Genomic DNA, 17,672 nt, shown 5'->3' with positions numbered 1-17,672 from the left:
CCGTAATCTCTTAAATATTTATAGGCATGTGGACTAATTGAATATAAAATTGAACAGAGAACCATGGTGTTTGTTGAATATTAATATCTTTGTTTTGAAGTGATAAGTAAGGTGAGGTGTTCTGAAATAAAATTTAAATTTTGGACCCATTTGTCATCATTGTAAGTTTTTAATTTTTCTAGAATATTTGTAATAAAACTAATAATCTTTGTAATTATATGTAAATTTGGTAAATTATCTGTGTTGGTGTTACTCTCAGCATTATTATTATTTTCGTGGCATTTAAAGGCTCATCTAGATAGAGGTAATGTTAATGTTATGTCTATAGTGTCAAGAAGTTGCTTTATTTGATCTATATTATTACACGAAAATGAAGTTTTAATTTTTGATGAATCAATATCAAAAGAAATTTGTATTTCCTCGCCATATAAAAACGTTTTAATGAGTAATTTATCATCAATAACGATTGACCATAAAAGAGCCAGGTTCATATACTACTTTAAATATTATAATATTATTATTATTATTTATAGAATGCCAGCTTTTTTGTAACTCTATGCTTTTAAAAATAGATAAAAGTTCAGTAAAATTTTGAAAAGATGTAGTTTCTTTATGGCGAGAATACAAAACTTTAATATCTTCTATGGCTTGTAGAAGTTGTACGTCGTAAGGCTTCTGCAGTTTTTCGTCGCTACTTTTGCGAGAAGAGGTATATTTTGTAAAATATTTCGGGCATATTTGGAAAAATAGTAGGAACGCCATTTTCCTTCAGGCGAGGTCGTTTGCAAATTTACTTCAAGAAGCTTACCTGTTTTAGGATCCTGTTGGGAGATTTTTCGAATTACACTACCTTTTGGGAAATGGCGTTCACACACTTTATGATACATATTCAGCACAAAATTTTTCCGCGGTATGTTTGTCAACCATTTGGCTTTTAACGCGACATCGTTTGGGAAAGCAAACACCGACACTCTAGGTTCACCCACTTAATTTCCATGGAATTTAGACACACAACAAATTTCATAAAAACACTCAAAAGTTATCGAATTATCTATAACTTTTAAGAAACAACACGACGCTTCTTAGCGAAACTGACGAAATGACAGAGGACGCGTGCCGGGATTTATAGCACAACATTATCAGGTGGCCTTTTTATTAAGAAAATTAAAATATTTTTGTAATAATACTAATTTTTCTTCGTAAAATGTTTATCAAAAGTGAAGTATTTGTATACTTTTTAACAATAATATTAGCTAAATGTATAATGTTGTCGTTGCATCAACGGCAAATCATAACAATATAAAGTCCCACTAGTGATGACGTCACATCGAACTGAATCATAAGCACTTTGTCTTTATCTTTTAGGAGTTATTGCATATACCCATAACATATTTTGTTTCTACATCTTTTCATTTTCGTATAATCAACCGAGGCGAATGAGGTGCGCCACCCTGTATAATATGAGTATGAGAGAAGATTGATGGTGATACCTGTGAGAAGTATTTAAGGGAATACTGATACATAGGATCTATCTCAGCTAACTGTGCCACAACAAAGTAAAGCACAGAACCTCTACTCGCTACTGATCTGTACTTCTCGCGAGTAATGGATATTTTTTCTTCCGTTGTTTCTGTTTCGGTTAATCTAGCTTCTATAATAGCTGACGTTTCCTAAAATTAAAAAGAATACAATAGAAATAAATAATTCTTGAAATAAGTAACTAATCTTGGGATTAAAGAGTGTAGGAGATAAAATAATATGAAGAAAATAAGAACAAGAAAGCAAAAAGAGAGAAATGATTCTTACAATCTTAACTTTTTCTTTATATTTAGTAAATGTTAATAAAATTTTACCTTGCTCTCATTTAGAATTTCAATAAGTTCCTCATCATCTAGTATATTTCCTTCAGAATGATATAAGAGGTATAAAATTCTATCTTCTATTTCCTTTAATTGTGCTTTGTCATTATTGATTCTAAGAATAAGTTCGTTTCTTAAATCTTCTAATTCGGGGCGTTCTAATCGAACCACATCGCTGCACAAAAATATCATCAAAAATTAATAAGTATAGAATACCGTATGATCAAGAATTAACGGCGTCCAGTTGGCTGGGAAATGACGATAGATTCATTTCCCATATAAATTTACATAAAATGACAGCGTTCTTTATTCCATAGCCATTGCTGACCGCTGACGCCGTGCTTTTTCGATCATATACGGTATTAAGCTTCACTCAGAACTTCGAAATTAGTGGAATAAATTAGTGATTGCAAAAATACTTTATACTTAAAAGTTTACGATCATTCACAATGTCTAAAAATACAACTATATAAATATGAATATTGAATATCCTAGCAACAGCTGGCAGTAATCAGTTGTATTCGAAGCCTAATATTTAGCTTTTAAAAGCAACAAACTTTTCATTTCTAAACCACAATTTCTGTTAACTGTTGATAATCAAAGACCAAAATAGTATTACTCGCAAATTTTGTATATTAGTTGCAAAAATTAAGAGTTTGTTAACTTACAATTTTAAGGTTTAAATTCTATAATTAATATAATAAATGTTCGCTACAATTACACTGGAAATTAGTAGAATATAGTTTTTTTTCTCTAGGTATGTTGCTCTAATTTCAATGTAAAAGTTTCAGAACGTCAAAATTAGTGGTAGTAATATTCAATAAGTAGAAAAAGTTTACAAACTTTTTCGACTAATTATGTTTCAAATATTGAGAGTAATGTAATTTTGATCTTTGATTGTCATCCGTTAAGAAAAATTGTGGTTAGATAAGTATATTATTGTGATATCTGCTTGAAACATATTTTTTAACAAGAGCCACAATATGATATTTTTTTATATTTTGATAATTGTTTCAACATTTATTTATTAGTATAGTACAAAAGGAACTTGTTTACGAGGCTGTCCAAATCTACCTCTTTTGCTCGATCATTCTCAACTGATATTATGGCCAGTGAGCTTAGGCGATTTTGGGACATAGTAAACCTCGCAAAACTTTTTATTATTTTCAGCTTAGAAAAAGTTCTTTCTGGTTCAGCGGATGTTATAGGGAGAACCAGAAACAACTGGAATACAGTGCAAATCTCAGGTATACTGCTAATCAGTAATTGTTTTTTTTTTAAAATAAAATCAGAAAGCTCTCTAATACTGTGAATATTTTTCATTTTTTCATAAAGTAACTTTTTTGCTTGAATTACAGCGTTTTGTATGGTTTGTTTCATGGTTTATGTGTTTGTTATTGTAGTTTTTCTATTTTAATTTTACTGTTGTTGGTTGTATTTTTTTTACTATTTATGTGTGAATTAAATTTAGACAGCCAGTTTTTAGCGTTTTTGGTTGTCTGTTTTGCGGTTTATCTGTTTGTTAGTATTTTTTGTCTATTTTAATTTCATTGTAGTTACTGTTTAGTTGTTGGTTGTGTTTTTTCTGTGCGTGTTTTCTGTGTGTTTTTTCTGTGTTTTTACTGTTGTTACTATTTTGTTTATATCGTATAATGTTTATAACGAGTTAAATTTGAAGAATGTTATTTTTATTTTAAGTGTAAAATATAACTAAAAACTGGACAACTTTTTGAATAAAAAAAGTCTTAATTCTATTAGATGAATAGGTATAAATCTATAACTTACCAAATCTATATATATATTAACTTTAACTGACACAGATAATGTTTACTAAAACTTACGTCAAAGGGACGCGAAATTTAAGTACCGTTTTTTGTCTTTCGCAAGCAAGTGGTACGACCGAGAGTTTTACCTCGTCTGCAGAGTCGTCTCGTTTGTTTGTCTGCTTCCTAGCTAACAGGTTGACCCTGAGATCGTTGAACCTATAAGTTGAACCTATAAGTTGAACCTATATCTTCGCGGTACTGGTTTTGTTTTTTAAATTTTATATTAGAGATGAGCAATGTTTTAAAATATCGATAAAAGCTGGTGATAATAATATATTAAACTGGATGTGTTGTGTGTGTGTGTGTTTAAAAAGGTTGCTTGTGTGTGTGTGTGTTTAAAATTAAATGAAGTGTTTAATTGATGGGAACATTGGATAAAAACTCTAGAACTTATTTTTTAAATAATATTTATTGTCAAATCAATTTTTACATTACTATTACATCCAACTTTTACATGATGTGAAATAAAACTGCAAATATTTATAGTCACATTTATTTTAATATCCTTTTTATACTCTGGACAAAGTAATATCTAATTATATCTTTTCGAAACTGCACTAAATATTTATAATATGAACCACATAGTGTACACTTAGTTGTCATTTTTGAATCATAACGTACATCGTTCCATGTTAATATACAGTTTAAACAAAAAAAAATGGGAACAAGTATTTAGCACACAAGTTTCGTAGCAATCAACCATGTCGTGACAAATTGCACAAAACAGTCGCTTAATTTTCTCTATATTTTCTTTTGTATCTTGTTCGCAGGTTATAGATTCTTCTTCTTCCCTAGGAGGAGATTGTAATACACTAAGTATAGATTGATGTTGAACAGTAAAACTGGTCTGTTGAGAGAGTAAATGATTATCTTTCGTCATTCTGACCTAATACTTACTATTGGATGTTTTTACTATATATGACTGGACATTGATATAGTGGGGGCGAAAGTAAGTGGGGATAAGCATGAATCTCTCTGTTTTTTTATATTACCCTCCCTCTCTGAAGAAGAGAGGAACGAAACGACTAATTTTTTAATATCGAAATATATATTATTTTCAATCAGACATCTTTACAAGCATGTAGTAGAGTGGGAGGAGGAGGGTGTAAAGTTACTTGTTTTAATATCGAAAATTTGTATATCGATAATTTTTTACGTCCCTATTGAGTGAACGCTCCCTTACGCTGCTGGGTCCTTGAGAGACACTTTCAAATGAGGAGTATGTCCCTATTATTCACTACTAGTATTACTGCCACTAATTTTAATGCTCTGTATGCTTACATTGAAATTAGAGGAACAAACTTCTACGCTCATTGAAACCACTAATTTATTCCACTAATTTCTAGGTTCTTAATAAAGCTTAAAAATAAAACTCTACTTACGCCAAAAGCTGATCCTCTAATCCAGATCGTGTAACTGTAAAATTAACTATAGTAACTCGAATACATACTTCTGGAAGATAATGCGGATTTGGTAATTTTGTGGTTATGTAGAGCTTAAAATTAGAATCATACTCTATATCGGAATCTCCTAGATGGATTAAACTCCTTCCGCTCTACAAATTATCATTGTTTTAAATATTAGAATGTAGAAATGGAAACGCATTTTGATTTTTCGGACTTATATTTTTATATATATATTTATTTTTCTCTCGGTATGGAAATTTGGAAAAGTATAAACGGGATTAACAATTTTAGATCAAGCAAAAACTTTTATGAAGAATACATTTTCCACAAAAAGTTAATAATAAAAAAGTTTTTTCCCTCACTTATAGAATTGATGTACTGAAATACATTCAAATTTTAAAAATTTCAACAGCAATAGAAATCAGAACTTTCCGGCTCTGTATCTGACGCAGTGCCAGTTACCGTTTACATGCCGTTTACGTTGATCGCATTGAAATAATATTAAAATCGTGGCTTTATAATATATTTAAGTATTTTAGTTTTTATTGTGCAGTTATTGAAACTATAAAATACTCAGGTAGTGTGTCTGATGTATTTATACAGGGTGTCCCAGAAATAAGTGCAAGTATTTTAACTGGTTGTATAGTTTAACCCCAGAAGCACGCATAAGAGTTTTTTTTCGCCAAAAAAATGTTTATGAAAATTCGAAATTTTTTGATTTTTTTTGGAATTTTTTTTTAGTTTTTAGTTAAAAACATAATTTTTTGATAATATGGCAACATAGGTATTAGATTAAATTTACAAGAAATAAAATCCAGAAAAGATCCAGTGGTTCTCAAAATTTAAGCAAAAAAGGATTTTTTGTTTAAATTTTCAAAGTAAAATAATTCGATTATTTTGGACTTATTTGAAAAATAGTAGAGAATTTTTTTTTTCTTTTGGCCAGATCTACCCCCCTTAAAATACTTGCACTTAATTCTGGGACACCCTGTATATATGATATGATATTATATATATGATATTATATTTGTGTTTGTGTGTTCAGGTAGTAAAAACTAAGTGAAAAAGAACCCAAATTGGGTGACGAGTTGTGTTGTGCCAATTTCAAATGTTAATAAAATTGCCGAAAAAATGGTAACACGTAAAGGAGAGGGTAATTTCGTGGTTGTTGGGTGCAATGACACTCAATACCACTTTCCCGATGAATAACATTTTAGAACTTTTCAGCTTTATCACATCCATTTGATCAAAAGCAAAAATGAATTCAGGCGGCTCGACGAAACAAAAAATACTAGGAGGATAAAATATAATTTAATAAATATTAATACCAAACTTTGTTATAATCAACTAGTTAAATTAAACAACTTAATTTTTTATGGACGTGTTCTAAAATTATAATTATGCACATTCAAAAAATTTCGTTATGTCCAGATAGCCCTAGTTATGTTCGAACTAGCCAAAATTGCACGTAAGTAACTATGATCGCTACCCTAGTTGAAGCAGCCGGCATGTCTAAACTAATCTAAAAAGTTTTATTAGCTTGGGTAATAAATTATAATACATGTTAGACCGTCTGAAGAGATTAAAAGATTTACATTTCTATTTTTTATCTTCTTTATAAATTGCACTTGCTAATACTTTTCAGATAATATTATAACAAAATTTTCGTGTACTCGCTATTTAAATCCGTGTATTTATTTAATCGGCTGTTTATGAATTCTCCGATGGCAGCAACACCGGCGGAGAATGCGCCAAGCCTATAGGATTGCATAATTGTTATTTATCATTGGTTGTGCAGTATTAATACAGGGTGTTCACTCTCTTAAAACTTGCCTGTACAAAAGTTTGCTTTAACAATATAGGTCCCAAAGTTGGATCGAGGGCTTCATACACTTCTTCAAGCAACACAGCTTCACCCAACCTTATAGCATTTTCCAGTATTCTCATGAAATTTGAGTTAGTCAATTTAATTATTTTTAAATTGTTTTTCGCTTCCAGCTGCCGGATCCACCTAATCCACAATTATAGTCTTAGATAAGTGGAAATATTTTAGAGGTGGTATATTTCGACCGCAGAAAAACGTTTATGAGTTCTTTTTGCAAAAAAAATGAAAATCTTGCATTTTCTTTTCAATTTTCCTGCACATTTTGGAAAATTTTTAGAACTGCCTGTTCAATGCAAATTTTCCCACAGTATGATATATTAATCTCTGATATTGTCATGGTTGCGGCCATATAGTTAAAAAGTTGCAGCACTAAAAGTAATTAATGCAAATACAGAAACAATCCGGTGCCTCATAATTGTTTTTAAAAATACAATAAATTGTTATTTTGGACTTAGGCCTATTTGAAAAACGATAAGGAAAAAATATGTTTTTTTATCGAGATCTACCAGCCCTGAAAATATTTGCACTTATATACGATTCACCCTGTATAAATATAATTTATTTTACAATATGATCAAAAAAAAACGGCGTCAGCGGTGGCTATGAAATGGGGATCTCTGTTATTTTATATGTAAAATTATATGGGAATATCATCGATGTTCATTTCCTGGGCGCCGTTTTTTTTTTCGATCATGCCCACATTGCCGACGGTACCTGTTGGCTTGCTCTTGAGGATCTATCATAAGAGGCCATCGGCTCGTCTGAGTTACTATTATAGCATTTTCGGTTGACACCATATCCCTTGGTAAACCACAAACATTCCATGTTCTAATATCATAAGGGTCCGCTAAGACGGCAACGAGACTAAAATAAAAGTTCTTTAATTAAAAAATTGATTATACAGAGTAACTTAAATTCGATCCCTACCACTGGGATCTCAAAAATACCAGGACGTTTAGTGTTAATTATTATGTGCCTAATAATACGTCGTTCAGAAATTCCGAGTAGCTTCGGACATATTGGAGAAAAAACGAAAGTTATAGATTTCGATTCTATTTTTTCATACATTATTTTTGATAAGGTATCCCCCATAATTAAAAAAAATGGTTATTTCATGGTACACAGTTCTAGGCACGTGTGCAGTATAGTTGTGATGGGTCATTTAATAGTTGTTGCAGACCGAATCGATCGATTTATAATTTATTTGTAATACCATAGAATAAGAACTTTTTTGCTAGTTTTAATTTTTGAAAGTTTTGCAACACTAAATAATATCAAATATTGTTTTTTACTTTTTAGTATGTTTTAAAGTGGGATAATAATTATATTATTATTTTTAAATGAAAAACTGAGACTTTCTATAAATGCTTTTAAATAAAATAAATAGGTCCATATATTTCAAAGTTTTTCAAAATTTGAGCTACTTAGGAAAAAAGGCTGCAAAACTGTCCAGCTGTCCAAGGCTGTCCAACGGGAGGATCCCTGACAGTTGTGTCTGTCATTTAAATACGTAGACACATTTCATTATTTGCCATTTTTTGGATGTCCTGTGTCGAAATCTTCTCTTAGTCGCTGAATGGACTATATTAGGCATCGTTTGTGAATGGATATTACAAAGTTCTACTCTCAATCCTTCGTAAATAGGCTAAATGAACGGGGGTGACAAAGTTTATATTAGAATTGATATTGTTTTGTCGAATATGATGCGTAAAACTTAGTATTAAAGTGGATAGTTTTCGATCACAGGGTCACTATTTACGCTTAAACGTGACCCAGTCATCACGTGATAAATGTGGAGCATTCTAAACGTAATTTGCAACAATGCCAACTTTCAACATGTACCCTACTGTTTTAGGGATTTTGCAGTGTACAGAATATAATTAGAGTGCTAAAATACTAAAAAACAGTGTTCAATTCCAGTCTAATAAAATGAAAATCAAATGTAGAAATGAATGATTCAAAAATAACCTTTGAAACAATAATAAAATATAACTTTGATAGATTATTATTGAGAGCATTTTAATTAATGTCATATTTTTTGCTGTTATAAAATGTTAATGAAGCAAAAACTTTATTTAGTTAAAAGCTACGGATAGGATGATAATAGTTGTAGGAAAACGTGATACTTCAACAATTTAAAAGACTTTAGGAACAGGAAAAAATTCAACGGTATGGAAAGTTGGAAAAGAAAAAACGGGATTAACCATTTTAGAACAAGCAAAATTTTTAATGAGGAACGGATTTTTCTCAAAATGTCAACAATAAAAAAGTTTTTCCTCTTGTAAAGACAATTCGGGGATATACTGTATATGGTATGTGGTATTATTTAAATGATGATGATAAATATATTTAAGTGACAATAGCAATTTTGTTTATATTAATATATATATATACATATATATATATATATATATATATATATATATATATATATATATATATATATATATATATATATATATATATATATATATATATATATATATATATATATATATATATATATATATATATATATATATATAAAACCCTGTATAAATTTTTAAAAAACCTTAAAATATGTAAAACAACAAAATAAAATATACATGTTTAAGAGTTTTTCCGAAAAACTCACCGGTTTTTAAATAAAAAATATTCTAATATTTGAGGGGTGGTTTCACCACCTTAGAATTCGAGTTTCGAAAAATCCCTTCTTATCGAACCTCTACACCCTAAAGTCAATCCCTTTTCCAAAAATCAGCTTTTTACGTCAAGCGCTTTAAGCAGGATCGTGATTAATCAATGACCAATTAATCAATTTTTCGAAACACCCTGTATACATTTTTAAAAAATCTTAAAATATGTAAAAAAAGAAAATAAAATATACGTGTTTAAGCGTTTTTTCGGAAACTTGACCGTTTTTTAAATAAAAAATATTCTAATATTTGAGGGGCGGTTTCACCCCCTTAGAATTCGAGTTTCGAAAAATCCCTTCTTATCGAACCTCTACACCCTAAAGTCAATCCGTTTTCCAAAAATCAGCTTTTTACGTCAAGCGCTTTAAGCAGGATCGTGATTAATTCATTATCAATTAATCAATTTTTCGAAACACCCTGTATACATTTTTAAAAAATCTTAAAATATGTAAAAAAAGAAAATAAAATATACGTGTTTAAGCGTTTTTTCGGAAACTTGACCGTTTTTTAAATAAAAAATATTCTAATATTTGAGGGGCGGTTTCACCCCCTAAGAATTCGAGTTTCGAAAAATCCCTTCTTATCGAACCTCTACACCCTAAAGTCAATCTGTTTTCCAAAAATCAGCTGTTTACGTCAAGCGCTTTAAGCAGGATCGTGATTAATCAATGACCAATTAATCAATTTTTCGAAACACCCTGTATACATTTTTAAAAAATCTTAAAATATGTAAAAAGAAAATAAAATATACGTGTTTAAGCGTTTTTCGGAAACTTGACCGTTTTTAAACAAAAAATATTCTAATATTTGGTTTGGTTTCACTCCCTTAGAATTCGAGTTTCGAAAAAACTCTTTTTATCGAACCTCTACACCCTAAAGTCAATCCGTTTTCCAAAAATCAGCTTTTTACGTCAAGCGCTTTAAGTAGGATCGTGATTAATCAATGACCAGATTTTCGAAACACCTTGTATACATTTTTAAAAAATCTTAGAATATGTAAAAAAACAAAATACAGTATACGTGTTTAAGCGTTTTTCGGAAACTTCACCGTTTTTTAAATAAAAAATATTCTAATATTTGAGGGGCGGTTTCACCCCCTTAGAATTCGAGTTTCGAAAAATCCCTTCTTATCGAACCTCTACACCCTAAAGTCAATCCGTTTTCCAAAATCAGCTTTTTACGTCAAGCGCTTTAAGCAGGATCGTGATTAATCAATGACCAGATTTTTCAGAAACACCCTGTATACATTTTTAAAAATCTTAAAATATGTAAAAAAGAAAATAAAATATACGTGTTTAAGCGTTTTTCGAAACTTCACCGTTTTTTAAATAAAAATATTCTAATATTTGAGGGCGGTTTCACCCCTTAGAATTCGAGTTTCGAAAAATCCCTTCTTATCGAACCTCTACACCCTAAAGTCAATCCGTTTTCCAAAAATCAGCTTTTTACGTCAAGCGCTTTAAGCAGGATCGTGATTAATCAATGACCAGATTTTTCAGAAACACCCTGTATACATTTTAAAAAATCTTAAAATATGTAAAAAAGAAAATAAAATATACGTGTTTAAGCGTTTTTCGGAAACTTCACCGTTTTTTAAATAAAAAATATTCTAATATTTGAGGGGCGGTTTCACCCCTTAGAATTCGAGTTTCGAAAAATCCCTTCTTATCGAACCTCTACACCTAAAGTCAATCCGTTTTCCAAAAATCAGATTTTTACGTCAAGCGCTTTAAGCAGGATCGTGATTAATCAATGACCAGATTTTTTCGAAACACCCTGTATACATTTTTAAAAAATCTGAAAATATGTAAAAAAAGAAAATAAAATATACGTGTTTCAGCGTTTTTTCGGAAACTTGACCGTTTTTTAAATAAAAAATATTGTAATATTCCACCCCCCTTTTTACCCCCTTAGGGGATGAATTTTTAACGTAAACATCATAAAAGGAACCCCTGTGCAAAATTTGTGCAAAATTTCAGCTTTCTAGGGTCAAGGGTTTGGTCTGGGCGTTGATGAGTCAGTATCAGTCAGGACAGTCAGATTTATATATATAGATATATATATATATATATATATATATATATATATATATATATATATATATATATATATATATATATATATATATATATATATATATATATATATATATATATATATATAAGTTATATAATAATATCGCCATATTGTTTTTCTCATGCTGACATAAATGTAAGAAAATTTTATCTTAGTTTGTATGTTAATGGAAATTCTTGCTTTGCTTGATCATCACCATTACAAATGATTAATCCGACGCGAACGAAGTCGCGGGTACACACTAGTATCTATATATATAAATCTGACTGTCCTGACTGATACTGACTCATCAACGCCCAGACCAAACCCTTGACCCTAGAAAGCTGAAATTTTGCACAGGGGTTCCTTTTATGATGTTTACGTAAGATAAGAAAGGATTTTTTTAAATTCATCCCCTAAGGGGGTAAAAAGGGGGGTGGAATATTACAATATTTTTATTTAAAAACGGTCAAGTTTCTGAAAAAACGCTTAAACACAGTATATTTTATTTATTTTTACATATTTTAAGATTTTTAAAAATATATACAGGGTGTTTCAGCAAATATGGCCATTGGTAATCACGATTCTGCTCAAACTGCTTGACGTTTAAAGCTGATTTTTGGCAAACAGGATTGACTGTGGGGTGTGTAGAGGTTCGATAAAGAGGGGTTTTCGAATTTCAAATTCCAAGCGGGTGAAACGACCCACAAATATTACAATATTTGTTTTTAAATACGGCGAGCCTTTCGGGAAAAACACTTGGACACGCATAATTGATTTTGTTTTTACATATTTTGAAATTTTTAAAAATCATACAGGGTGTTCCAAGATGGGTAATTGATTAATCACGATTCTGCTTTTAAACTGCTTGACGTAAAAAGCTTATTTTTGGCAAACGGATTTTTCGAAAGTCAAATTCCAACGAGATGAAACTACCCCTCAAATATTATACCAAGTTATATAATAATATCGCCATATTGTTTTTTCTCATGCTGACATAAATGTAAGAAAATTTTATCTTAGTTTGTATGTTAATGGAAATTCTTGCTTTGCTTGATCATCACCATTACAAATGATTAATCCGACGCGAACGAAGTCGCGGGTACACACTAGTATCTATATATATAAATCTGACTGTCCTGACTGATACTGACTCATCAACGCCCAGACCAAACCCTTGACCCTAGAAAGCTGAAATTTTGCACAAATTTTGCACAGGGGTTCCTTTTATGATGTTTACGTTATAAATTCATCCCCTAAGGGGGTAAAAAGGGGGGTGGAATATTACAATATTTTTTATTTAAAAAACGGTCAAGTTTCTGAAAAAACGCTTAAACACGTATATTTTATTTTCTTTTTTTACAAACGGATTGACTGTGGAGCGTAGAGGTTCGATAAGGAAGGGTTTCTCGAATCTCAAATTTCAAGAGGGTGAAAACGCCCCTCAAATATTACAATATTTGTTATTTAAAAAACGGTTAGTCTTTCGGGAAAACGCTTGGACACGTATAATTGATTTTGTTTTTTACATATTTTGAAATTTTTTAAAAAAATCATACAGGGTGTTCCAAAAAGTTGGGCAATTGATTAACCACGATTCTGCTCAAGTTTGTATGTTAATGAAAATTCTTGCTTAGCTTTATCATATCACCATTACAAATGATTAATTCGACGCGAACGAAGTCGCGGGTACATATGCTATATAACATATATATATATATATATATATATATATATATATATATATATATATATATATATATATATATACAGTATATATATATATATATATATATATATATATATATATATATATATATATATATATATATATATAAAAGATGTGAGTGGATCAGGATAACTTTTTAAATGGAACACCCTGTATATTATTGCATTTTGTTCACTTTACATAATCCTAAGACATGAATAAATATATTCCTATAATTTCAGAGATATTATAAATAAATTAAAATTATATATTTTTCAGTCTTTCTTAAAAAAATTATTAATAATAACAAGAACTGTTCTGAAATCAAAACTATAGTAGATATTTACTTTAGATGGTCTGTACTTACTTTTCTATATATATACAGGGTGTCCCACTAAGCACAGCTCTCGGCTGCATCTCGGAAAGTATTAGCCGAAGCAACTGCGGAAAAAAATATTTATAACTAAAGAGGCTATGGGAAATTACTGGAAATTATTTGTAAGTTTGTAGAATGACTGCTAGGGGCCGCAACTGCAACAAAAAATATTAAAATGGAGTTTTTACACAATTTTGCCTAGATAAGGTATACTATAAGTAACAGCTTCATAATCTTCAGTAAATTTTGAATATTTTTTGTTAGAGCTATTTTCTCCTATCTACCAAAATAAAGTGGTGGGGGAAGGTTAGATCTGTTTTTATTTGAATATTAATAACTCTGGACTGGATGATCGGAATCCAACAAGCGAAGGCTCGTTTAAAAGAGCGGTTTTTACTCTATATTGTACCATATAAACAATAATAATAAGCTTTTGAACGTAGACGCTAGGGGGCGTTGTCTTACAATTTAACAAACATTGCGCGTTTTCTCAAAAAAATTAAATGCAATAGTATATGTATTTTTAGCTGATAGCAAAGAGTAGTAAAAGCTTAAAAAGTCAGCGAAAACCGCATCTTGATATCTTCTTTCAAACCGAAGATATTAGCAAAATTATAATAAATACCAAAAAATAAGCCCTTAATTATCTTATTTTTACAACACTGTATCAGTAGCCCTCTTGATTATGCCCATTCTAACCTAAAAATAAGATAGAAATAGTTAGTTTATTGTAAAATCGACGATATACCAGAATATCATAATATCAGATGTATTAATATCTAATAATTAAGATATTAATAATAGTGAACAAGAAACGATGATTCAGTGAAGTCATGGTAGGCTTTGGAAAAAAGTTGCTTTTCACGTAATAGTATAAACGTCAAATTGTTACTAGATCAACATTTTGATAATCTTAGCAGCGTTTTTTATCTTTTGATTGCTTTTTCAAAATGCCAACAACTTCAACTACTTCAAATAATCAAGGCATTGTGAAAAAGCACTTAAAAGATAAAAAAAACGCTGCTAAGATTATCAAAATGTTGATCTAATAACAATTTCACGTTTATACTATTACGCGAAAAGCAACTTTTTTCCAAAGCCTACCATGACTTCAGTGAATCATCGTTTCATGTTCACTATTATTAATACCTTAATTATTATGTATTCTGGTATTTCGTCGATTTTAAAATAAACTAACTGTTTCTATCTTATTTTTTTGTTAGAATGGGCCTAATCAAGAGGGCTACTGATACTGTATTGTAAAAATAAGATAATTAAGGGCTTATATTTTGGTATTTATTATAATTTTGCTAATATCTTCGGTTTGAAAGAAGATATCAAGATGCGGTTTTTGCTGACTTTTTAAGATTTTACTACTCTTTACTATCAGCTAAAATAACACATACTATCTATTTAATTTTTTTGAAAAAACGCGCTATGTTTGTTATATTGTAAGAAAGCGCCCCCTAGCGTCTACGTTCAAAACCTTATTATTATTATTTTTATGGTATAATATAGAGTAAGAAATGCTCTTTTAAACGAGCCCTCGTTTGTTGGATTCTGATCATCCAGTCCGGAGTTATTAACGTTTAAATAAAGATAAATCTAACCTTCTCCACCACTTTATTTTAGCAGATAGGGGAAAATGCTTCTCACAAAAAAAATCCAAAATTTACTGGAGATTATGAAACTATTATTTATAGTACCCATTATATAGTCAAACTTCTGTAAAAAATCTATTTTCTTGTTTTCCATAGCAGTTGCGCCACCTAGCGGCCGTTTACAAACTTGAAAATAATTTACAGCAATTTCTCATAGCCCTTTTAGTTATAAATATTTTTTTCCGAAAGTCCTACGGCTAATACTTTCCGAGATACAGCCGAGAGCTATTCTTAGTGGGACACCCGGTATATATGGAAATCGAAAATCATACAGGATGTTCAAAATTCTACGCCAAACTTTCTTAAATGTAAAATAATTTTTCTTTGGTTTTTTAAATGGAACACCCTGTATATTATTTTTTCAATAGATGGAGAATTAAAAAATGAACATTTTTTGCATTTAAAGTATTTCAAAATTTTTAACGGTTTCGCAGATATTCCCAGTTTTGTATTTCATATGGCATTTTACACAGTAAATTTTTATCAAAGCCACCCAATGATTTTTCTCTCGTATTTTACAATTGAAAGCGCCATATGACATAATATTGTGTGTATCTGGAAAACTACGAAAAATTTTGAAATACTTTAAATACAAAAAATATTCATTTTTTAATTCTCCATCAAATAAAAAAATAATATACAGGGTGTTCCATTTAAAAAAAACAAGAAAAATTATTTTATATTTTTGAAAGTTTGGCGTAAAATATTGAACATCCTGTATGATTTACGATTACCATATTTATAGCAAAGTAAGAACAGACCATCTAAAGTAAATATCTGATATAGTTTTGATTTCAGAACAGTTCTTGTATTTTTAATATTTTTTTTAAGAAGGGTTGAAAAATACATATTTTTTGAATTATTTTTTAATATCTCTGAAACTATCGAAATAGATTTACTCTTATCTTAGGGTTATGTAAAATGATCTGAAAGGAAGCCAAAAATGCAATAATATACAGGGTGTTCCATTTAAAAAAAAATCATCCAGGTCCACTCACACTTTTTTGAGCCACCCTGTAGAAGTTAAAATAGTTTCCGGAAATACATCCTGGTACATACTTTAGGTCTGCACTTAAACAAAATTCTCAAGTTTTTTTATTCTAGGAGCTACAGATCCCCGACGCACTATTGCCGGACCCTGTATATACAGGGTGTTTCAGAACAAATGCGAAAAACTTCAGGGGGTGATTCCTTGTTAAAAATAAAGGGTAGTTTGCTTTATAAACGTTGGGTCAAAAGTCAATCATTAGGGAGATATCGCAGTACAAAGATGGCGGAAAAATAATGTTTTTATTTTTTATCTTGAAAACGAAAAGAGATAGACTAATGAAATTTTATGGAAGCATTACTGTTATGAAAACACACTTTCTGGTAATTTTTTCACTTTTTTAAAATGAGTGGAAGGGGTTGAAATAAACTACCCCTATCATTCTTATTAACGAAATTTAAAGAAAAATCTTATCAAACACATGCAAATGCTTTAATTTGGATAGTTTAGTTTGTTTAGAAACTTTTTTACCTCTTGTGTTTTTTTATAATGTTTTTAATAACGATAATAATAATCATCTAGATAAAAACGTATTGCAGTAGAGTATTGTCAAATAAAATAATATTAGGAACATCCTAAAAAGTAACAGCGGTCGACTAGATTTTTTCCTAAAAAAATTACAGCAGTCAACTAGATTCTTTATCTAAAAATGTTTTCTGTCCTGACATGTAATGCTTTACATTTTATTTTTTAATTTCAAATCGGTGGCTTTTATCAAATAAACACAAGAGATAAAAAAGTTTCTAAATCAACTAAACTATCCAAATTAATGCATCTTACCGGCGTGAAGATAGCCACGGTTTTCCATCCACGGTTTCAGAAAAATCCCAACCATAGTAAACATATGGCAACGACGCTTTTCGTCCGATTTCAGCCACATCCACGGTTTTCGGTGTCGAAACGCCTCAATTAAAATATATCTACAGCGACACTTTTCTGTTGTTACAAATATTATTAAAGATTTAGAAGAATTATATAATAAGTTAATAGAAATGGTCGAGTTTATATTTATATATAATGAACAATTATTTATGAGAGATATAGATTTAACTTTAAAAATCCTCTTAAAAATTTAAATTCTATCTAGTTCTTAGCAAAATTCGATACTAATTTATTAAAGGTTGTGCCACAGCGAGACCCTTTGGAAAAGATGTATAGGTAACTAGGGTACAC

General features: G+C 30.0%; 1 protein-coding gene across 1 annotated transcript in view; it reads right to left on the bottom strand.

The window, feature by feature from the left end:
* The window catches only part of LOC115887565 (dynein heavy chain 6, axonemal-like), a 110,948-nt gene extending 103,107 nt beyond the window's left edge, over window positions 1–7,841 (bottom strand). The window contains exons 1-5 of the mRNA XM_030907022.1: window positions 7,691–7,841; window positions 6,925–7,102; window positions 5,068–5,240; window positions 1,854–2,034; window positions 1,491–1,670 (exon numbers count right to left, since the gene is read on the bottom strand). Coding sequence (XP_030762882.1) covers window positions 1,491–1,670; window positions 1,854–2,034; window positions 5,068–5,240; window positions 6,925–7,102; window positions 7,691–7,773 — 795 coding nt within the window. The 5' untranslated portion in view covers window positions 7,774–7,841. The remainder of the gene's footprint in view (window positions 1–1,490; window positions 1,671–1,853; window positions 2,035–5,067; window positions 5,241–6,924; window positions 7,103–7,690) is intronic.
* Window positions 7,842–17,672: the final 9,831 nt, after the last annotated feature.

This window comes from Sitophilus oryzae, unplaced genomic scaffold (genome assembly GCF_002938485.1).
Source record: "Sitophilus oryzae breed Bouriz unplaced genomic scaffold, Soryzae_2.0 scaffold_577_pilon_pilon, whole genome shotgun sequence".
Classification (NCBI taxonomy): domain Eukaryota; kingdom Metazoa; phylum Arthropoda; class Insecta; order Coleoptera; family Curculionidae; genus Sitophilus; species Sitophilus oryzae.
The sequence above is the reverse complement of the archived record's forward strand: the minus strand, read 5'-3'. Positions and strand labels throughout refer to the sequence as shown.